The sequence below is a fragment of the Pagrus pagrus genome (genome assembly GCF_965226575.1).
Source record: "Pagrus pagrus genome assembly, chromosome: 18".
NCBI lineage: Eukaryota > Metazoa > Chordata > Actinopteri > Spariformes > Sparidae > Pagrus > Pagrus pagrus.
Window position 1 is genome coordinate 22,546,232 of NC_140202.1, and position 23,682 is coordinate 22,569,913.

The following is a 23,682-nucleotide window of genomic DNA, read 5'->3' on the forward strand; positions in this document are numbered from 1 at the left end:
ATCACTTAGACTCTGATGTCATTAACAGGGGGGGTTTTCTCCTTCCTTTTCATCACCTCTGTCTCTTATATTTTTGGTTTATAGACTAAGAAACTATTTAACTTGTCACCAGGCTGATGGCAGTCGATTATGAAAATTTACATTAGTTGCAGACAGTCATTGCTGGCTATATGTAGCCCCAGGTTTACATTGCATCAGATAGTTTGCAGTGATTTAATTAAGCAAAACCTCTTTGGACAATGTGATCATAATATAAACTAAAACAATTAAGGGTTTTAAACTTGATTCAGACACATGGCTACAGCATCATAATAATGCACAACCCAGATTCATTGATATATTAGTTAAGTGTATGTAAATATGCTAACAAATTCATAATAACTCAAATTAAGAAATACTGAATGTCACAGTGCATTTCCTGCTTTGCAGAGTTGGTGGTTCAGCCTAGTCTTGATGAAGATAAGATAGATTTAACCTTATGTCATTAATTAGGCCTAAAGCATCTCCCATGATCATCTATTGTCTTATGCTGCCTCCCACTCATGGTCCACTTTAACTGTTGGAAACTATGACCACTGCAAAACAATAGTGCATTCAAATGGAGAGCTGGCAAACAGTTTTTAAAACCATGTTCAAGTCTTTTGGAAAAGGCAAATGTGTAGTGTCCTTGTGTGTTTGGCAATATAGCTGAAATCAGTACCAAAATATTGGTAAGGATGTTATCCTATATCAATATCACAATGGTAACAGAAATATTTAGGATGGTAACATGATTACATCTCACACCTTCAACTAGTGTAGCCAGGTGCACAGCCTTAGGTCAACAGGCAGGGCCCTGCTGTCTGTCCCAGCTCAGGACTAAAGTTATTGTGTTTTTGCAGTCAGTGCCCCTTAACTCTGGAACTCTTGTCTAAAGATTTAAAGCTGCAGAACGAGTGACATCTCTTAAATCACACCCCAAAACGTATCTTTTATTAATGTTAGCTAGAGCTACACGGATTGCAATACCGAAATCTCAGTATAGCCAAGTGCAATATCCAAATCGCAGCAACTGCAATTTCTGGATTTCAATAAATGCCCTGACCTGCATTTTGTTCTCCAGATATAAGAAAACATGTTTGTTTGGTACGGACACCAACAACTGTCATGTCATCATGATTTTAATAGTTTTTTTCTGTAAAAATGAAAATCATGATGAAAAAAAAAGAATCATGAATCATTACGCAACTGCTATGTCAACAGAATTGCAAGTGACTTTTACCATATCATGCAGCACTAATAGTTGCATACTGTTTTCTGGCATTTCTTATCTGTTTTATCTGTTGTTATTGTTTTTATCATTATTGTTGACTATTTGTTCCATTTTTATTTTAGCATTGTTTAAGTTGTCTGATGTTATTTGCCTCGGTGCAGTCCTGAAGTATTTCTGATCCTCGCTCAACCATGTAACTCACTTCTTAACTGTTTGACTGTTAAAAATGATTTATAAATTTTTTTACTGATTATAATTATCATGATATGAGTCTACTAAATTTGATAAGCAATAAAATCAAATTATTGCCTAGTCCAGTTATCCACATATATCGAAGTTGATAAGTTGATCTCTCCATGTAGTCCAAAATTTGACTTTCACATGTGGACTGATTGGCTGGATCTCTATGTTCTCTCAGTGTGCTTTGCGTGCTGTCACATTTGCTTCCTAGATGTCCACATATGTGTCACCCAAGATGCGTTTTGGTACCCTATATAAACATGGCTGAGCTTGCTCACATTTTTATCTGTTTCCTATGAATCTTCGAATCAGTCCTGTAAATCTAACACTCTTCTCACAGGTTTAAGCTCGAGGATGTGGCTTCTGTGTTCCCTGCTGCTGTCGCTGTTCTCTGCAGTGTCTGGGGGTGCAGACTCCAAGGCTGTCACCACCACTCTCACAACGAAATGGGCTGATACTCCTCTGCTGCTGGAGGCCAGGTACGACACTGCTCAACTGAAGAAGCCATTTGGCCGCATTACATTTGACATTAAGTTTCGGAAGCAGATAATGTATAAATCAATGTCCTGAGGGCTTGTAGGGTCATTACTGAGTCTGTCCTCTAAGTGAGTTCTAACTTCTGTCTCACTGATGTGTCCTTGAGCAAGATGCTGAATACTTAAAGGCTTGAGATGCTGCACTGCGCTCTGCAGCTGACCCTGTGCTCTGACTTTGGCGAGCAACATTAAAATCTTTCTCAGGTTTATTACTCCTCATCCAAATGTAGCTTTTAAATATTTACAGACAGAATGCACAGACAGCATATATACACACACAGCGTATGAAACTGCCTACTTGATCCTCTTCTTCCTCAGTGAGTTCCTGGCAGAGGAGAGCCAGGAGAAGTTCTGGGACTTTGTGGAGGCCAGTCAGAACATAGAAGGAGAGCATGACGGTAAAGTAAAGGCGTTTCAGCCACTCTAGACCTGCTTTCACTTTTAGTCTCTGTGCTGCAAGCAGCTGAATTTATGATGTGTATGCAAGCCTCTTGGCAGCAATTGCAGTGTCAGTGTTTTGGCCAAACACTTATGCAAGCAATAACATGATAGGATAGCGCTGCAAACTGTAATTTTGTTCTGTTCATTTGTGCCTCTGCTCGTGTTAAAACAGTTAGACCATAATTTCCTAACAGCAATACTAAGCAGTTTGATATAGCAAGAGAAAACATACCAAAGACCACAGTGTTAAAACATTACTTCTGTTTGTGCGTATCATGCTTGTGCAGACACAGATCAGGCCTACTATGACCTGATTGTGAAGAAAGCCAGTGCCTTGCTCAGCTCCGTCCAGGTGAACATGCTGAAGTTCGCCCTCTCTCTCAGAGCCTACTCAGCAACAGTACACTCCTTCCAACAGGTACCAGGAAGTTGGTTTATTGTGCATTCAAATGCTTCTACGTGAACATTGAATGTGTGTGAAAGATCCTTCTGTTTTGCTTATTTAGATAGCGTCCAATGAGCCTCCCCCCTCTGGCTGCTCAGCATTTTTCAGCATCCATGGAGTAAAGACGTGTGATGCAGAAAGTTTAGCAGCACAGCTGAAAGCAGCAGCTGAGAGGTAAATAAAAACAAATACAATTCAGACATGAGAAGATAAATCAGTAAAATAATGACCTTGAGGATCTGATAATTAACTTGACTGTCACTCTTTCAGGCCAAAGCCGTACCTTTTCAAAGGTGATCACAAATACTCAGGATCCAATCCAGATGCTCCTGTTGTCATTCTGTATGCTGAGGTTGGGACACCAGACTTCCAGAGGCTTCACCAAGTCATATCGGCCAAAGTCAGCGAAGGCCTGGCGACTTATGTGCTCCGCCATTACGTGGCTGTAGGTTTTTCGCACACACTTACAATATAATCTTTAAATTGTGAATTATATGTACTGTACATTAATCCTTAAATATATTGGTTATTGTTACAAGGTGAAATGTCACTTTGAGAAATTTGGAAACATTGCTTACTTTCAACCTTATACCTGGTAGTAACATGTGATCTGTATCTGGACAACAGCATCCGACCCATGGGTCTTTGCATTTATATCTGGCATTAATAGGCTTTCTTGTTGTCTTGATTATGCCTGCATTGTGATCTAATGGCAGGTAAAGCCCAGACATCTAGTTTGCATTACAGTGAATTGCATGAAAACCAGACAGTGTGTCATCCATCATGCCGGTTGTTGTGGCTTCTTCTTGTCATGTGGCCCAGACCACCTCCGAACGTGGGCTGGGTGATTAAATTTAAAATGCATCCTCAGTGTGTCGTGGGGGTATCACACCTGTCCACTTGAGCTGTCCACTTGTTATCGGATCCAGCAGGGAACTGCCAGATCTGAACGCGGCACTTTGAGACAAGTGCTGTATTTTGACCAGAGGCTGTCAGGTTAAATCCTTAAGTTTATGTAAGGGCAGAGTCAGGAAACGAGAATGGATGCTCTCCTCTCTATCCACATCTTTTGTCATGGTGTGCAGTAGCACTGCTCATCCACCTTAAGTGAACATACTGTTTGTATCTGTGTGAACATGAAGCAGCATGTTGATTTTAAAAGCACTTTTATCCTTATTTTAAAAAAAGCTCTGCAGTTTAATTGGACTCCTTATTTCACCTGGGATGAAAAGTGCTCCTCCAATTTATCTTGTCAAGTTGAGGTTGGATTGCTTCTCCCCTCGCATGCAAATCCAGTTGATAAGTTTTTCCCCCTGTAATTATGCTAAATTATTCTCACCATCTGTCGGTTTGGCATGAGGTCCTGGGCACCAGAGAGGTTGTAACACTTAACGCTTTTTTTCTTTTTTACTTCTAAAGCTTCGGGGCCAATCAGGGTGCAGTTAGTGTCTTCAGCACTTAGCAAGCAACAGCTGGCTGTCTGTACTTGAAAGCTGTCAAAGTAGTCAGAACCCACATGTGTTTGTAATGCAAGTGAGATTCATTTTTTTTTGCAACAGAGATGAAGATGGATACAGAGACATTAATTGAGCCTTTTATAACAACAGAAGCGACTAGAGCCTTTTTTCCTGCTTACTTAGTTGTATATGGATCAAAAACATTGTTATGAATCAGTGCAGCTGCAATAAAATCTTTTTTACAATGCTTTCTCATTTTCCTCTAGAAACCAAGCGGAAAGAAAGTCTATCTGTCTGGCTATGGAGTGGAGCTAGCCATCAAAAGTCAGGAGTACAAGGCAAAGGACGACACACAAGTCCAAGGTGCACACACACTATCGATGCATACCTGCCCACGCTGGTGTAATCCCAGAGGAGTCCTGATGTGAATAACTAGTAAATTGATTGTGGTTCCAGGTGCGGAGGTGAATGCTACAGTGATCGGTGAGAATGATCCAGTGGACGAGGTCCAGGGATTCCTCTTTGGCAAACTCAAGTGAGTGACTTTGTGTCAGCCCATGATAAAAATTCAAAGCTTGGATAAGGTCCAGCAACTGCACTACGCTCGCAGCAGCCAAGCCTTTTCTTCTTCTTTTCCTCCTCAGTGTCTTTCCTCAAGGAACTGACCACATAACCTTTTATTTTAGATAAACTAATCTGAAAATAAACAAATCCAACAACTCATTCCAGCAAATGTACTTATAATCTCTCTGTCTGTTTTTCTCTCACTAGGACCCTCTACCCAGAGCTAAAGGAACAGCTTAAGGAGTTGAGGAAACACTTGGTTGAAAGCACCAATGAAATGGCACCTCTGAAAGTCTGGGAAATGCAAGGTGGGTTTCTTCTCAGAGGGTCCCTTGCGGCAAATTGTCATTTGTGATATTGGGTTATATAAATAAAACTGGCTTGACCTGACTGCCGTTAAAACATGTAGGTATTATTCCTGTCACTTAAATTGTGAGGGAATTGATTTTATGATCCTGTAAATACACCCTGAGGACAGAGGACTGAGCTCTGTGTCTATTAGTTTCATAGAGTTGAACAAAGATAATTATCTAATGGCAGAAATCCCAGATCCCAGATGAATTGTTTCTTGACCCAAAGAGGTCACTGTGTCTTTACATTTTGATTTTAATTTCCTTGCTTAAATGTCTAAAACCTCACTCATTATAAAAGTTAAAACCACAGAGTATAATTTTAGCATAATCCATAATATGTGGTATATTATATATTTTGTTGCCTAGCTACAGTGGTGTTATCAGCTGCTCAGGTAGCCTCTGTCACTGAAATCCGGTCATAGTAATGGTCAGGACATTTCTGACTACGCTTGAGCAATATCCAAAGTTTTATATCAAGATATTGTCCCACCCAAATATTAGAAATGTTAGACGATATTATCAATTTACGGCAATCGACATGTAGTCTCATTCAAATCCCTTTTTTCATTCAAAAACTTCTTCTTATTATGTTAGAGGCCTGCGTGCATGCTGCTACATCAGGCCATTTAAACTGTAGTAACCTCCACCATCCTGGTCTCATTCCCACCTCGTAAAATATCCGCGTGCATTGCCTCTGCTGTCACGACAGCTCAGCGTACATTTTCTTTTCAGAAATAAAGCCTGAAGATGCCGTAACAGCTGTTCATATGATGGCAAATTTTACATATTCAAGAGGGGGGCCTAAAGAGACAGGGGCTTAAACAAAGTGTTTCAGACACAGGGATCATAGAGGTGGTGCAGCACTGCCAGTATATGAAATCTGATGCATTTACTGAACATTGGAGCTTGCAAATCTATTATAATAGAAACCCAAAATAAAAGTATTAACCTGAAATGGGCAAGCATGTTTAATTGAGCAAATATATGTTTTAAGGTTCTGAGTACTTCAAATTACGTATAAAATAATGCAGAAGACATTTAATATTTCACTAAGTGTAAAAATCACTTGGCTTCAATGAAGCGCTGCATACAAGTTTGGACAGATTGTATAAATGATACTGTCAGACAGTATATTAATAATAATCGGATGTTAACAACTTTAAAGCTTCTCAAGGGGAAAAAGGGTGAAGCTGCATATATGATAAGGTGTTAACTGAGCAGGAAACTAACTAATTAATAGGAGCAGAAACATGAAAATCTCCTTGATGTAGAACGATATACAGAATCTAAAAGCGTTCTGCTAATTTACATGTACGAATGAAACTGCATTGAAGACTCAGCTGTGTGTTTAGCTTTGATTTTCCTTTGTGTTAAAATGCTTTTTTAAAACATTTTCCTGGAACGATCGAAAGTTAACTAATCCCAGTGAAAGGATTTGCAGCCTTGTTGTGGATGTGCTGTCGATGCCATTGTTTCATTAGTTTGATTTATTCTTCTTACGCACTGATCATAAATAAATAAACCGGAATGAATATTGGCTTCGGTTGCTTTAACGGTGAGATCATTTCATCAGTGAATCAAACTCGCAGCAGAAAGTGTATCTATCTTGTTCTGTAATCAATGACCGCGGTCGATCAGGGTCCTCTTGATGCATGTGCGCCATAATGTCTTGAAGATGTGAGAGCATCGTCTGCTGCAACATAAAAGCATTATTGAATTGGGTTACATCATCGGTTGCATTAGGAAGTTAAACACACATTCACAGACACAATTCTGTGTGCTTTCGAGTTGAGTCACTTAGTATTATACCGATTTTGATACTTTGATGATTTATATGTGTTTATGGCTGTTTGGCTTGCTTCTACCATTAGGTGTGGTCAGGATGAAAGCATGAGGCTGCTTTGATTGTGGTGAATAATGATGTGAGGGGAGTCTGTTGAGCTCGACTGTCAGACTGTCATGTGGGCGTCTGTCTTTATCTTCTACCCCGCTGGGGCTCATTAGCTCAGCCTGTTTACAAAGAGAAGGCGACCCCCAGGGGCTAATAATCACACAGGCTACAACACCATTACAGAGATGCGCACTGCACTGAAGTAATCCTTGCTACATTCTCCTTTGCAAGCAAAATCTTCATATACAGTGTCTCCTCTACACTTCTAAAGACCGACTCCACATATACAAACATCTATATATTCATTCTTAATCTTGCCTTAAAGCCTTCTGATGCTTTGAGATAGTTTTAATTAATGCTTCAGATGTGAAGACAAGCATGTTAACAAGGAATTATTCGCTAATTATTACGGTAATTAGCTTAACTGATGACTTTTTTTTTTAGCTATGCTAGCAACAGGGCTGCAGGGATGGTAATGTCAGTCGGTCAGTGAATCCACCACTTTGGTCCAAGATGATGTTCACAACGACAATTAGATGGCTTTCCATTACATTTTGTGCAGACACTCATGGTGTCCAGAGGATCTATTCAGATGACTTTCATTATTCTCTGACTTTTCCTGTAGCGTCACCATGAGTTTGATGGTTATGGTTTTAAGTTATATGTCTCAGACATCATATTGGATGGATTGCCGGGTAATTGGCGCAGGAGGTGTTCCAATCACATACCCTTCAGCTTCAGTTGTACTTTGTTAAGTTAAGTTAAAACGGTGAACATGGCGACAGGTCTGAAGTGCACATTCCAGCCCCACAGGGTATTTGACTTGTCTGTCACACGCTGGAAAAATGCCAACACATAGTGCACTTAACCCACACTTGATCCACACTTGTCCTGACACAGCTGTATTCGGTATGCGGTATTCAGAGCTAAGTGTATCCCACAATTCACCACACCAAGTCCAGCTGTTGGCAGTAATGAGCCAATAAGATCGTCTTGTGACCGACAATAATCAGCAGATATGGACTCAGCCTGAATATAATAATTACTTAAGTGCAGACACTTTGAATGTTGGCCTATCACAGATCAGTATTGGCACATATGTTGTCGATATTGGCCGAAATTAAAACTTTTTGGTTTTAAAGGTTGTAGAAAGTGCAGATAACAATGCTTGGGGAGATCTATAATTATTAAATTTGCTTTTTACAAATGTAAATATCGAAGAATTAAAATATCAGAATTTTACCACTCCCTAATGTCTGTATAGGGGTCAGTGACAAATAAGGGTTTGCATTATGAGCAATTCAAAAATGTTGTAAAAAATTGTTTTAAAAGCTTGCATCAGGTTGCTAAAATGTATATTTTGTATTTATGTTGGTTTCATGTAATTTGAAATAGCATTTGAACTATTTTTTACGAAAGGTAAGACTGATTGCCCCTGAAAATGTCAAGTGGTGTAACCACAACAAAAGGAGAAATATGCAAGTGTATGCAAGTGTACTTATGAAAACAGTTACTTCATTTTAAAATATCACATGAAAATAGATTTTATTAGGATTATTTAAATTAAAATTGTATGCGTTTTTGTAATATAGAGCAGGACAAATGCTGAAAACACTTTGTGTTTTCTAAATAATATTTGACAAATTATGTATAAACTGTTAAAAAATATGTTAATACATTGCAATAGAGGATTACATCTTATTCCACATGAATTTTCCTGTATATTATAATATTTTTATGAAAAATACTGGTTACACCAATTGACACAAACCAGTTACACCACCTGACTATGTTGCTTCTACAGTCAAAGGCCATTGTTTGTTGAAGAAATTGGCACTAAAAATCAAGCATAACAGTGAACAAGGTCAATTGAACTTTTTTAATGAAGAAAAAATTTGACCATTGTTTCCCACAATTTTGTCTGAGGGCAGGTGAATCCCTCCTGGTCTCAGGAAAGAAGTCGTAATTTTTCTGTTCTCAGGGCAACGTAGTTGGACAAAAGGGAGTCAACTGTCTCCTCTGCTCTCAGGGCAGAAGTTGTCTGAGGGCAGGTGAATCCCTCCTGGTCTCAGGGCAGAAATTGTCTGAGGGCAGGTGAATCCCTCCTGGTCCCATGGCAGAGACCATTGTTTCCCACAATTTTGTCTGAGGGCAGGTGAATCTCTCCTGGTCTCAGGGCAGAAGTTGTCTGAGGGCAGGTGAATCTCTCCTGGTCTCAAGGCAGAAGTTGTCTGAGGGCAGGTGAATCTCTCCTGGTCTCAAGGCAGAAGTTGTTTTGTAGGATTTTCCTCATGGCTGTTTAGTCTCATCTGGTCCCAGGGCAGAAGTTGTCTGAGGGCAGGTGAATCCCTCCTGGTCTCAGGGCAGAAGTTGTCTGAGGGCAGGTGAATCCCTCCTGGTCTCAGGGCAGAAGTTGTCTGAGGGCAGGTGAATCCCTCCTGGTCTCAGGGAAGAAGTCGTATTTTTCTGTTCTCAGGGAAACGTAGTTGGACAAAAGGGAGTCAACTGTCTCCTCTGGTCTCAGGGCAGAAGTTGTCTGAGGGCAGGTGAATCCCTCCTGGTCTCAGGGCAGAAGTTGTCTGAGGGCAGGTGAATCCCTCCTGGTCTCAGGGAAGAAGTCGTATTTTTCTGTTCTCAGGGAAACGTAGTTGGACAAAAGGGAGTCAACTGTCTCCTCTGGTCTCAGGGCAGAAGTTGTCTGAGGGCAGGTGAATCCCTCCTGGTCTCAGGGCAGAAGTTGTCTGAGGGCAAGTGAATCTCTCCTGGTCTCAAGGCAGAAGTTGTCTGAGGGCAGGTGAATCTCTCCTGGTCTCAAGGCAGAAGTTGTTTTGTAGGATTTTCCTCATGGCTGTTTAGTCTCATCTGGTCCCAGGGCAGAAGTTGTCTGAGGGCAGGTGAATCCCTCCTGGTCTCAGGGCAGAAGTTGTCTGAGGGCAGGTGAATCTCTCCTGGTCTCAGGGCAGAAGTTGTCTGAGGGCAGGTGAATCCCTCCTGGTCTCAGGGCAGAAGTTGTCTGAGGGCAGGTGAATCCCTCCTGGTCTCAGGGAAGAAGTCGTATTTTTCTGTTCTCAGGGAAACGTAGTTGGACAAAAGGGAGTCAACTGTCTCCTCTGGTCTCAGGGCAGAAGTTGTCTGAGGGCAGGTGAATCCCTCCTGGTCTCAGGGCAGAAGTTGTCTGAGGGCAGGTGAATCCCTCCTGGTCTCAGGGAAGAAGTCGTATTTTTCTGTTCTCAGGGAAACGTAGTTGGACAAAAGGGAGTCAACTGTCTCCTCTGGTCTCAGGGCAGAAGTTGTCTGAGGGCAGGTGAATCCCTCCTGGTCTCAGGGCAGAAGTTGTCTGAGGGCAGGTGAATCCCTCCTGGTCTCAGGGAAGAAGTCGTATTTTTCTGTTCTCAGGGAAACGTAGTTGGACAAAAGGGAGTCAACTGTCTCCTCTGGTCTCAGGGCAGAAGTTGTCTGAGGGCAGGTGAATCCCTCCTGGTCTCAGGGCAGAAGTTGTCTGAGGGCAGGTGAATCCCTCCTGGTCTCAGGGCAGAAGTTGTCTGAGGGCAAGTGAATCTCTCCTGGTCTCAAGGCAGAAGTTGTCTGAGGGCAGGTGAATCTCTCCTGGTCTCAAGGCAGAAGTTGTTTTGTAGGATTTTCCTCATGGCTGTTTAGTCTCATCTGGTCCCAGGGCAGAAGTTGTCTGAGGGCAGGTGAATCCCTCCTGGTCTCAGGGCAGAAGTTGTCTGAGGGCAAGTGAATCTCTCCTGGTCTCAAGGCAGAAGTTGTCTGAGGGCAGGTGAATCTCTCCTGGTCTCAAGGCAGAAGTTGTTTTGTAGGATTTTCCTCATGGCTGTTTAGTCTCATCTGGTCCCAGGGCAGAAGTTGTCTGAGGGCAGGTGAATCCCTCCTGGTCTCAGGGCAGAAGTTGTCTGAGGGCAGGTGAATCCCTCCTGGTCTCAGGGCAGAAGTTGTCTGAGGGCAGGTGAATCCCTCCTGGTCTCAGGGAAGAAGTCGTATTTTTCTGTTCTCAGGGAAACGTAGTTGGACAAAAGGGAGTCAACTGTCTCCTCTGGTCTCAGGGCAGAAGTTGTCTGAGGGCAGGTGAATCCCTCCTGGTCTCAGGGCAGAAGTTGTCTGAGGGCAGGTGAATCCCTCCTGGTCTCAGGGCAGAAGTTGTCTGAGGGCAGGTGAATCCCTCCTGGTCTCAGGGAAGAAGTCGTATTTTTCTGTTCTCAGGGAAACGTAGTTGGACAAAAGGGAGTCAACTGTCTCCTCTGGTCTCAGGGCAGAAGTTGTCTGAGGGCAGGTGAATCCCTCCTGGTCTCAGGGCAGAAGTTGTCTGAGGGCAGGTGAATCTCTCCTGGTCTCAGGGCAGAAGTTGTCTGAGGGCAGGTGAATCTCTCCTGGTCTCAAGGCAGATGTTGTTTTGTAGGATTTTCCTCATGGCTGTTTAGTCTCATCTGGTCCCAGGGCAGAGACCATTGTTTCCCACAATTTTGTCTGAGGGCAGGTGAATTGCTCCTGGTCTTAGGGCAGAAGTCCAATTTTTCTGTTTTAAGGCAACGTAGTTGGACAAAAGGGAGTCAACTGTCTCTTCTGGTCTCAGGGCAGAAGTTGTGTTTTTCTGTTTTAAGGCAACGTAGTTGGACAAAAGGGAGTCAACTGTCTCTCCTGGTCTCAGGGCAGAAGTTGTCTGAGGGCAGGTGAATCCCTCCTGGTCTCAGGGCAGAAGTTGTCTGAGGGCAGGTGAATCCCTCCTGGTCTCAGGGAAGAAGTCGTATTTTTCTGTTCTCAGGGCAAACGTAGTTGGACAAAAGGGAGTCAACTGTCTCCTCTGGTCTCAGGGCAGAAGTTGTCTGAGGGCAGGTGAATCCCTCCTGGTCTCAGGGCAGAAGTTGTCTGAGGGCAGGTGAATCCCTCCTGGTCTCAGGGCAGAAGTTGTCTGAGGGCAGGTGAATCCCTCCTGGTCTCAGGGAAGAAGTCGTATTTTTCTGTTCTCAGGGCAAACGTAGTTGGACAAAAGGGAGTCAACTGTCTCCTCTGGTCTCAGGGCAGAAGTTGTCTGAGGGCAGGTGAATCCCTCCTGGTCTCAGGGCAGAAGTTGTCTGAGGGCAGGTGAATCTCTCCTGGTCTCAGGGCAGAAGTCGTATTTTTCTGTTTTAAGGCAACGTAGTTGGACAAAAGGGAGTCAACTGTCTCCTCTGGTCTCAGGGCAGAAGTTGTCTGAGGGCAGGTGAATCTCTCCTGGTCTCAGGGCAGAAGTCGTATTTTTCTGTTTTAAGGCAACGTAGTTGGTAAAAAGGGAGTCAACTGTCTCCTCTGGTCTCAGGGCAGAAGTTGTCTGAGGGCAGGTGAATCCCTCCTGGTCCCAGGGCAGAGACCATTGTTTCCCACTATTTTGTCTGAGGGCAGGTGAATCTCTCCTGGTCTCAAGGCAGAAGTTGTTTTGTAGGATTTTCCTCATGGCTGTTTAGTCTCATCTGGTCCCAGGGCAGAAGTTGTCTGAGGGCAGGTGAATCCCTCCTGGTCTCAGGGCAGAAGTTGTCTGAGGGCAGGTGAATCCCTCCTGGTCTCAGGGCAGAAGTTGTCTGAGGGCAGGTGAATCCCTCCTGGTCTCAGGGCAGAAGTTGTCTGAGGGCAGGTGAATCTCTCCTGGTCTCAAGGCAGAAGTTGTTTTGTAGGATTTTCCTCATGGCTGTTTAGTCTCATCTGGTCCCAGGGCAGAGACCATTGTTTCCCACAATTTTGTCTGAGGGCAGGTGAATTGCTCCTGGTCTTAGGGCAGAATTCCAATTTTTCTGTTTTAAGGCAACGTAGTTGGACAAAAGGGAGTCAACTGTCTCTTCTGGTCTCAGGGCAGAAGTTGTGTTTTTCTGTTTTAAGGCAACGTAGTTGGACAAAAGGGAGTCAACTGTCTCTCCTGGTCTCAGAGCAGAAGTTGTCTGAGGGCAGGTGAATCCCTCCTGGTCTCAGGGCAGAAGTTGTCTGAGGGCAGGTGAATCCCTCCTGGTCTCAGGGCAGAAGTTGTCTGAGGGCAGGTGAATCCCTCCTGGTCTCAGGGAAGAAGTCGTATTTTTCTGTTCTCAGGGCAAACGTAGTTGGACAAAAGGGAGTCAACTGTCTCCTCTGGTCTCAGGGCAGAAGATGTCTGAGGGCAGGTGAATCCCTCCTGGTCTCAGGGCAGAAGTTGTCTGAGGGCAGGTGAATCCCTCCTGGTCTCAGGGAAGAAGTCGTATTTTTCTGTTCTCAGGGCAAACGTAGTTGGACAAAAGGGAGTCAACTGTCTCCTCTGGTCTCAGGGCAGAAGTTGTCTGAGGGCAGGTGAATCCCTCCTGGTCTCAGGGCAGAAGTTGTCTGAGGGCAGGTGAATCTCTCCTGGTCTCAGGGCAGAAGTCGTATTTTTCTGTTTTAAGGCAACGTAGTTGGACAAAAGGGAGTCAACTGTCTCCTCTGGTCTCAGGGCAGAAGTTGTCTGAGGGCAGGTGAATCTCTCCTGGTCTCAGGGCAGAAGTCGTATTTTTCTGTTTTAAGGCAACGTAGTTGGTAAAAAGGGAGTCAACTGTCTCCTCTGGTCTCAGGGCAGAAGTTGTCTGAGGGCAGGTGAATCCCTCCTGGTCCCAGGGCAGAGACCATTGTTTCCCACTATTTTGTCTGAGGGCAGGTGAATCTCTCCTGGTCTCAAGGCAGAAGTTGTTTTGTAGGATTTTCCTCATGGCTGTTTAGTCTCATCTGGTCCCAGGGCAGAAGTTGTCTGAGGGCAGGTGAATCCCTCCTGGTCTCAGGGCAGAAGTTGTCTGAGGGCAGGTGAATCCCTCCTGGTCTCAGGGCAGAAGTTGTCTGAGGGCAGGTGAATCTCTCCTGGTCTCAAGGCAGAAGTTGTTTTGTAGGATTTTCCTCATGGCTGTTTAGTCTCATCTGGTCCCAGGGCAGAGACCATTGTTTCCCACAATTTTGTCTGAGGGCAGGTGAATTGCTCCTGGTCTTAGGGCAGAAGTCCAATTTTTCTGTTTTAAGGCAACGTAGTTGGACAAAAGGGAGTCAACTGTCTCTTCTGGTCTCAGGGCAGAAGTTGTGTTTTTCTGTTTTAAGGCAACGTAGTTGGACAAAAGGGAGTCAACTGTCTCTCCTGGTCTCAGGGCAGAAGTTGTCTGAGGGCAGGTGAATCCCTCCTGGTCTCAGGGCAGAAGTTGTCTGAGGGCAGGTGAATCCCTCCTGGTCTCAGGGCAGAAGTTGTCTGAGGGCAGGTGAATCCCTCCTGGTCTCAGGGAAGAAGTCGTATTTTTCTGTTCTCAGGGCAAACGTAGTTGGACAAAAGGGAGTCAACTGTCTCCTCTGGTCTCAGGGCAGAAGATGTCTGAGGGCAGGTGAATCCCTCCTGGTCTCAGGGCAGAAGTTGTCTGAGGGCAGGTGAATCCCTCCTGGTCTCAGGGCAGAAGTTGTCTGAGGGCAGGTGAATCCCTCCTGGTCTCAGGGAAGAAGTCGTATTTTTCTGTTCTCAGGGCAAACGTAGTTGGACAAAAGGGGAGTCAACTGTCTCCTCTGGTCTCAGGGCAGAAGTTGTCTGAGGGCAGGTGAATCCCTCCTGGTCTCAGGGCAGAAGTTGTCTGAGGGCAGGTGAATCTCTCCTGGTCTCAGGGCAGAAGTCGTATTTTTCTGTTTTAAGGCAACGTAGTTGGACAAAAGGGAGTCAACTGTCTCCTCTGGTCTCAGGGCAGAAGTTGTCTGAGGGCAGGTGAATCTCTCCTGGTCTCAGGGCAGAAGTCGTATTTTTCTGTTTTAAGGCAACGTAGTTGGTAAAAAGGGAGTCAACTGTCTCCTCTGGTCTCAGGGCAGAAGTTGTCTGAGGGCAGGTGAATCCCTCCTGGTCCCAGGGCAGAGACCATTGTTTCCCACTATTTTGTCTGAGGGCAGGTGAATCTCTCCTGGTCTCAAGGCAGAAGTTGTTTTGTAGGATTTTCCTCATGGCTGTTTAGTCTCATCTGGTCCCAGGGCAGAAGTTGTCTGAGGGCAGGTGAATCCCTCCTGGTCTCAGGGCAGAAGTTGTCTGAGGGCAGGTGAATCCCTCCTGGTCTCAGGGCAGAAGTTGTCTGAGGGCAGGTGAATCCCTCCTGGTCTCAGGGCAGAAGTTGTATTTTTCTGTTTTAAGGCAACGTAGTTGGACAAAAGGGAGTCAACTGTCTCCTCTGGTCTCAGGGCAGAAGTTGTCTGAGGGCAGGTGAATCCCTCCTGGTCTCAGGGCAGAAGTTGTCTGAGGGCAGGTGAATCTCTCCTGGTCTCAGGGCAGAAGTCGTATTTTTCTGTTTTAAGGCAACGTAGTTGGTAAAAAGGGAGTCAACTGTCTCCTCTGGTCTCAGGGCAGAAGTTGTCTGAGGGCAGGTGAATCCCTCCTGAGCTTCCAGAGCTTTGATAATAAAGTTGTGGATAAATCACCACTTCTTCATAAGAAATATAACACTTAACACTTCAGCATCATAAAGTACTGATATTTGACAACATCAGCCTCTAACCAAAAGGAATGTAATAAAAGTCAGATGGTGTAACCGGTTACACCATTTGACATTTCAATTTAAATTAAAATTTAACAGGCATTATGATGGACACCTATGTAAGCACATGGCCTTGGTGTGAATATTTCAGACACATTTTTTAAAATAAATACTTATTTTTACAATTATTATGAATGATCCATGTTTTCCTGGGGTCATACCATTTGACATGTAACCCTAAGCGCACCTGACCATACCCTAAAAATGTCAAATTATCAAGATTTCAAAGAGAGTTACTAACCTCGTCATGCAGCAGTTAGGCTAATCAGGGGTCCTTCTCTGTGATATAATTTCCTGTCACATGGTCTTCTTGCACAAATTAACAAAATGGCTCCTTGAATGTTGGTTACACCACCCTGACACTTTAGGAAGTTGACTTGACAGACACAATTCCCCAAATTAATTATAATATTCAGAACAATGGTGTTCCATTTATTTTATTCATTATTAAACAACACAAATGTAAGATTATGCCGAACTAGTTGATAGGGTGTTTTATTGAAAGAAATTGTCCAAAAAGGCTGAATAGTAACATTCAGCTGCTCAAGCTCCTCTTGAAACTTGAGCCTTCAAGCGTTCTCTCGCTGTGAGTTTATTGACAAAGACAACAAAGTCAGTACAGACAATTGCGCACAGTGCTTTTATTTTGTTGAAACTTTCTCTCTCTGTGCGTCTCTACCCATCCACCCACCTTTTCTTTTATAGATCTGAGTTTCCAGACAGCAGCTCGCATTCTTGCTGCTCCTGCTGTCGAGGCCCTTAATGTCATGAGAGACCTCAGTCAGAACTTCCCCACCAAAGCCAGGTAAAAACAAAACACACACACAAACTGTGAAGACGATAAGACATTTTGGCTTACATAGGTATTGACAAGTCTTTAGTTTTTACAGGTCAAGTCTGCCCTTTTCCCTCACAGGTCCATCACTAAAACTGTGGTCAACTCTGAGATCCGCAGGGAGATCGGCGAGAACCAAAAGGTACAAGTTAGTTCGTCCATTCATCTCTTAGTTTTTCATCCTTCTGTCATTTTTAATACAATGAAAACACTTGACAGATTATTGTTATGGGACGTGCAAATGTCAAAACCCAGCTTGTGTTAGTCTGTCGTCTGTCTCCTAATACTTTCCAACCTCTTTACTCTCTGTGGCTCTCAGCCAAAGCCCACCCTTTCCTGCTGAAGACGTGACAAATATATTGTTTAGTTATATAAAAAAGGATAAATAATTTTCTTAAACAGCTTGGCACTGTAGTTTTTATCAGATGTCACTAAAACGAGATAGTGCCTTCGTTGGGAACTATTTCCAGCTGCGGATTTAGGACAGTGTTTTTTGGATTAAGTCAGAATAAACAACAGTGCACCTGTTCTTCATGGTAATGAAGGAACGTGTCATCCAGTGCAATTGTGTGAGTCATACATGTGATTTTAACAGTGTTTAGACACGTTTGGAGCACTGTGACACAGAGGAATGAGGTATATCTGGCCTCATAGACGGCACTTGTTCATAAAGTTTGGACTTTTTGGGGGGAATTTATTGAAAATGACAAAACATTGCCAGTTTTATCACTTAAAGCCTAAACACTAGAGCCTGACTATTGGAGTGTTGATCTTGGCCCCAACTAGCTTTATTTATTTTTAAGTCGACATTTATCCCACATGATAGGCCACTATCAGCCAACCAGTATATCGGTCGGGCTCTACTAAATTCGGATGGAAACCTGCCTACTGAGTCTTAATCCTCTTTTATTCCTCTGTCTAGTCTTAAACCAGCATGCCAGTTCTTTCCTCTCACTGCTGACTGTGTTGTCCAACGGTCAGGGATAATTTAAGTTTAGCTTTTTACCAATCTAATCCAATAAAGGAGAAAAATAAAGAAAAGCAGATGGCATTATTGCACACAGCCACAGCCCTTCAGCCTCTCAGTCGTCTTTAGGGAAACATCCCAAATTGTGAACAGTCCTTCCTGTTCTTGTTTGTTCCTCTCACCTTTTTTTTTTTTTACGTGATAGATTGTAAACAACATCAGACTTGAAAGGCACTCAGCTCCTGATAATGTGTTTGACTTTGCTCTGCTAATTTAATAGGTAATCATCCCTTTTTCTTGTCAAACATCTTTTCAGTCCTCCCTCCCGCCTCCTCACCCCCTCCTCCTCAAGCTGTGCTCACATTATCTTGGTGTGCAGACAGGAGTTTGGGTGGGTGGTGGGGGTGAGCGGCAAACGTCCTAATTACTGAATCGGTGATTCATTCGGCAGGCGCACTGAGTCCTGCAGCGAGAAATGATTATTGATTGAAGTAGTTTGGACACATGCACTTGCACGCAGACATCTCTCTCTCACACTGACGCACACACACACAGACACACACACACACACACACTGTTTAAGTGGGATGAACAATATTTGTGTTAATCATGTCTTGTTGTAATTGCAGTGTCTGGAGTATGATTAATCTGACGTCTTTGTCTTTCTGTAATGAGATTTGACTGCACCAGAATGACTTTGAGCTTTCCTTTTGCCCATGCAGACACACAAACACTCACAACTTCTCACAGCCGTGCACACACCCTTTCTCTAATAATTAGATTTGTTTAGTGCGGGGTTTGATTGCTCTAAACGGACTGATTTTAAACTGAGCTGTCAGTGCTTGTTTGGATCTGACGACGTGCCTTGTTACGGCTTTGTGTCGACTGTTGCCTCCAGTTTTACAACATAATTGACTACGCGATGGCCGGCTTTGACGTTACCTGCTACACAGTGTGATGATCTGCTCAGCAGGAGATGACTGGGGAGCTTTAGGGTTTGATGTGAACAGGATGTTGACATGTCTCTCTCTGCAGTTTTTCAAAGGGACTCTGGGCCTGCAGCCTGGGGATTCAGCCCTGTTCATCAACGGGCTGCATATAGATCTGGACACGCAAGACATCTTTAGGTACACGCACACAATCATAGTCTTATATTAATATACAGCATATTATCTCTCACTTAATCAACTGTGTAACAACTCTTTTGTTCTATTTCCAGTTTCTTCTCATTTGCATTTCATCAGCCTTTTGCTACTTGTGAAATGAAACATTTATATTCAGTCGCATTTCAAATATGTGACACTCTTGTCGTGATAAACTCAGTCTACAGTGTATCCTGTTTAAATCCTTATATTAAATACACATACCATAATTAAACATTACACATACATATGGGCAATGTTTTGAGTTTTTACTAAGTATTACCTAAAATTACCCAGATATGTTTTTAGCAGTGCAGTTCAGTTTTAGCTAATTAAGTGTTTCCTTGCTGCAGGAAGACGCTGACACACTTTATAGTTAAGTAGACTGTTTTGCAACCTGCCTGGTTCAGAAATGTTGAGGAAAAAATGCAAATGAGCTGCTGATTATGTACCAGAAAATAAGATTATAAGATATACTTGATTGTCCTGGAGGGAAGTTTGTTGCTGCATCACACAACAAACTTTCCAACGACTTTACGGTGAATATACAATAAGTGGTTTGAAACTAACAATAATTCTTATTCGACTGGTTAGATCAAAGTGGCCGTCAATCAATCAGTCAGACTTTATTTGTAAAGCAATTTTCATACAGAAAAAGTAACACAAAATGTTTCACACAATGAAAACAAGTCCCCTCAACACACACATACACAGCAAGCAATAAAAAAAATGAAATTTAGGGTGTCTTAAGTTGTTTATTTTGTCTGGAAGTCAAAGATATTCAAAGAAAAATTATATATTTACTCAAAAGCAGCAACTAACTGGTGAATATTTGGCATTTTTGGTTGTTTAAATAATTTAAAATGTAGGACTAACACATTTTTCACTTTAATGGTTAATGTGCTGATTATTTTCATGTTGCTGCCTACATGTTCATATTCATTTCTACTGTAGATGACCACACTTTTGTTCCCTCCAGTGTGTTCGAGGTGCTGCGCAGTGAGGCGAGGGTGATGGAGGGTCTGCGCTCCTTGCACATCGAGACGCCCTACATCCATGACATCCTGAAGCTCAACGTCCAGCCCTCAGACTCTGACTACGCTGTTGACATCCGCAACCCTGCCATCAGTGTAAGAAATCCTACAGCATTTGCACCCTTAGTTGAGCTCTGAGGCTGGGAACAAAAAGTGCTAACACCTTCATAAATTGGATCGTTGTTCAGTCAGTTGTGTCCTGCTGTGTCAGTTCCTATTTTGCTTTATAGCAATGAAAATAAGACAGTTGCCCAAAATGTCCCTGGAAAAAATAGTTTCCATTTTTGTTTGTCCTGTTTTGTGATATTTACAAAGACTGAACAATTAATTGCTTAACTGAAAAAAAAGACAAAAGAAAAATTAATAGACTATTAAAAGGATTGTTAGTGGCAGCCTCCAGCTGTAAAATGTAATTTCCTTATTGGCACTGACCTGCTGTTGGGCTCAAGCTGCTCCTTTCAAACTTTTCCTCTTCAATTCCCTTTTCATTTTTAGTGGATTAACAACTTGGAGACGGACCACAGGTACAGCTCGTGGCCCTACAACGTGCAGGAGCTGCTCAGGCCGACTTTCCCCGGAGTCATCAGGCAGATACGCAAGAACTTCCACAATCTGGTTCGTCCATTCCTGATCAGTCATCCCCTTTGAATCCAAATGGATCTGAATCCATGTGTGAAAAAATAGCAACATGTGTGTCCTTGTGTGTGTTGCAGGTGATCATCCTGGACCCAACTCAGGAGCACGCTACGGAGCTGCTCAGTGTTGCAGAGATGTTTTATGCTAACAACATCCCACTCAGGTTGGTGTTTGTGTCTTAGTCAGAGCTCATTAAGAGACTGGACAAGGATATTTTAGTTTTATAGACTTTATAGAAATAGATTCCTTATACATTAGGCATTGTATGACATTATCAGCCACCATTGGCCTATCACATCGGTGCGTATATGGTCTGATATGAAGCTTATGAAGCTTATTTTTTTGGAGACTATAATGCTAAAAAAGAAAAGATTTATGATTATTATTAAATTCCCAGTTAGTGTTCTGTTTCAGTGCACTGATGTCATCTTAGACGGTAAAGTTTATTGTTAAACTAAGGGATCATTGCAAAAAAATATGTGTACATCGGCGGATGCATCAAGTCTTTACTCCCTAATTTTGGCATCGCCCTGAAATTCGAGGTAAGCATAAAAATGTGAACACTCAGAGATATGAGGGATCTTTCCAAGGCTTCTTTCCTGTTGCTCCTCGTTGCATACATAGTGTGTATGTATGTTTCCCCAGCCAAAAAGTTATGAGAGCCTAAAGCATCATCGTGACTAAGGAGAAGGCTGCCATGATAATGTAATCTTGCCAACTGACCCCTTAATGCAATACAGCATATCCCTAATCCATCGTGCAAATGTTGGAGGATTAAAATCTGTAAATCTAAATCAAAGACTTATTTTATTGTTATTTAAAATAAGATTTTGTGTCACCACACCAAATAAAGTAAGAGAGGCAGATGGGTCTAAGGATTTATGAGTAGTTTTAGACTGACTGTGTGAGTCATTTGTGTCTGTCCTTCAGCAGTCACACATTGGATATATATTGGATGTGCGCTAATTGGAAATCTTTTTAAACTGCCTTACAGTATGTTTCATTCATATCATAGATTAATATATTCACCCCATCATCTTTGACTTGGATTCTGAAATTTCTATACCCTTATCCCCGCTCTCACTGGCTTCTAGGCTTTAAAACTTAACATATTTTTCTCATTAATCAAGAATATACGTCACCCGTCCTCTTCCTCTCTGGAAAATGTGATGTCATTGATCGAGTCTAGGACTGTTTCCGTGGGCTGTGAAGGGAATTGAGTGATATTTGAATGTATATGAAGCTGGGAATTTGTTAATATCTGAAGAGGTGTAACCTGGAGATATTGCGTTTCATAACACTCTGCTCAACACAGGCAAAAAAGCCATTAGTATATGGATCAAGAAAAATAGTTTCTATTTCTCTGCAAAACCAGAAAAATCTGAAAAGAGGCTGCAGGGCAGCAGCAGTCAGTCTGAGCGTGCAGTTAAAATCCATTTTAATTTAGGAGTTTTGTCAGGCAGGTTTGGGAGACCTTTGATACCTCCTGCGTGCACCATCTTGGGAATGGTCAGTTTGTTTGAATACTGATGAAGTACGCAGCACGCGCTCTGCATTTAAACTGTCAGCTGAAACTTTATTTTGTATCTGTGTGTGTTTTAGGATTGGGTTGGTGTTTGTAGTGTCCGATGAAGACGACGTAGACGGCATGCAGGATGCAGGTGTGGCGCTGGTTCGCGCCTACAACTACATCAGCGACGAGGTGGACAGTCAGAGCGCATTCGATGCCGTCATTGCAGTGAGTCAACTTTCACAAACGCCATTGATGAAGTGATTCAGTCTTAATGAGAACATTAAGTTTGACAGCAGTGACTTTAAAAACAGTAGACAAGCAGAGAACGATAGAGTTTGGTTACTGATGTCTGCCTGATAAGTGTCCTCCCTAAATTTTCTCCACCCTCATCTTTGCCTCCTTACATTGTTCTAGATATTCAACCGGGTAGCTATCGGTGGACAGCTGAGCGTTGGGGACGTGGTGAAAGTGTTGGAGAAGAGGTTCCCCTATGTGGAGGTCAGCAGCGTCCTGGGAGCCGACTCCAGTTACGACAGCAACAGAAAGGTGAGAGGGGCTGAATGTGATGTGACTGTGAAGGACTTTTTCAGGAATTTGCTTTCTTGCCAAAGGTTTGATGAGAATGATTAAAGATTGATGCTGAAGCTAAAGTCGGAGCCAGCAGGTGATTAGCTTAGCTTAACATAAAGAGAAGATAAACTAATTGCTGACTGTCATTAGCTTCATATTCAACAAATATTCAACAAAGAAAAGAAAAAAGGAAGAACAAAACAAGCAGAACAAAACATAGCACAGAGCAAAATAACACAGGGCATGCAGTTTAAACTAACTTGGAGCCAACGAAGAGAGAACAGGTGTAATCTTTTCATATTTGATAGACATGGTTTGAACTCTCAGAAGATTGTGCATGCAGTAATCGAAAAACTTTTTTTGAGTAGACCTGAAAACAGACCGGTTAAGATAAAAGCATGGATCAGACTTTCGAGATTCTGCTTCGACACAAGTCCTCCTACTCTACTCAAGCTGTGTTTCTGCAATGGTAAAAGGCTGATGCAAGTTAAAGTAACATCTCTTTCTGTCTCCTCTTTCAGGAAGGGCGGGCGTACTATGAGCAGACGGGCGTGGGCCCGTTGCCTGTGGTCATGTACAACGGCATACCGTACCAGCGTGAGCAGCTGGACCCGGACGAACTGGAGACGGTCACCATGCAAAAGATCCTGGAGACGACCACCTTCTACCAGAGAGCCGTTTACCTGGTGAGTTAGAGCAATGCACAGTGCACACCTCATTTTACAGTCACAGTTATTGATTATTTATCAAGGTTGAATTAAAAAAAAATCGATCGATGAGTGTATTTGATAGGTGACATGTTCTGTTGGTTTTAAGGCTGCAACTAATGATTCATTTCATCAGTTAATCTGTACATCGTTGTTTGGATAAATCGTTTGTCCACAAATTGGGTTTGGACTGTTGGTTGAGCAGAAGAAACAAAGACACTTTCATAAATGACATAGAAGCCGCAAATCCAAACACCTAAGAACTGGAAATAACAAAAGTTTGACATCTTTTGCTTGAAAAATAACTTAAATAATTAATCGATAATCAAAATAGTTGACAATTTGATTTATTTTGTTGAGTAATCTTACGTAGGCTTTGATTGTTGCGTCACAATTGAACATTATTGTCTTATTATTAAACACTTTGCTCTGTTGCTCTTAGGGGCCACAACTTAAGATTTTCTTTGTTATTGATTAATTTACAGGTTATTTCCAGGATTTATCAAATAATAATGTTGTCAATAAAATGTAAAAAATTGTGGAAAATGCTCATCACAATTTCTCAGAG

At 42.7% G+C, this 23,682-nt stretch overlaps 1 protein-coding gene across 2 annotated transcripts in view; it reads left to right on the forward strand.

Annotated features, from left to right (window-relative positions):
• The window catches only part of uggt1 (UDP-glucose glycoprotein glucosyltransferase 1), a 37,631-nt gene that overhangs the window by 613 nt on the left and 13,336 nt on the right, over positions 1-23,682 (forward strand). For both annotated transcript variants that reach the window (XM_084382234.1, XM_084382235.1), the window contains exons 2-18: positions 1,833-1,971; positions 2,347-2,426; positions 2,757-2,887; positions 2,976-3,088; positions 3,185-3,359; positions 4,638-4,734; positions 4,828-4,906; positions 5,143-5,243; positions 16,416-16,515; positions 16,627-16,687; positions 18,548-18,639; positions 19,634-19,784; positions 20,184-20,303; positions 20,402-20,487; positions 21,927-22,062; positions 22,252-22,383; positions 22,929-23,093. In XM_084382234.1, coding sequence (XP_084238360.1) covers positions 1,833-1,971; positions 2,347-2,426; positions 2,757-2,887; positions 2,976-3,088; positions 3,185-3,359; positions 4,638-4,734; positions 4,828-4,906; positions 5,143-5,243; positions 16,416-16,515; positions 16,627-16,687; positions 18,548-18,639; positions 19,634-19,784; positions 20,184-20,303; positions 20,402-20,487; positions 21,927-22,062; positions 22,252-22,383; positions 22,929-23,093 — 1,958 coding nt within the window. The remainder of the gene's footprint in view (positions 1-1,832; positions 1,972-2,346; positions 2,427-2,756; positions 2,888-2,975; positions 3,089-3,184; positions 3,360-4,637; positions 4,735-4,827; positions 4,907-5,142; positions 5,244-16,415; positions 16,516-16,626; positions 16,688-18,547; positions 18,640-19,633; positions 19,785-20,183; positions 20,304-20,401; positions 20,488-21,926; positions 22,063-22,251; positions 22,384-22,928; positions 23,094-23,682) is intronic.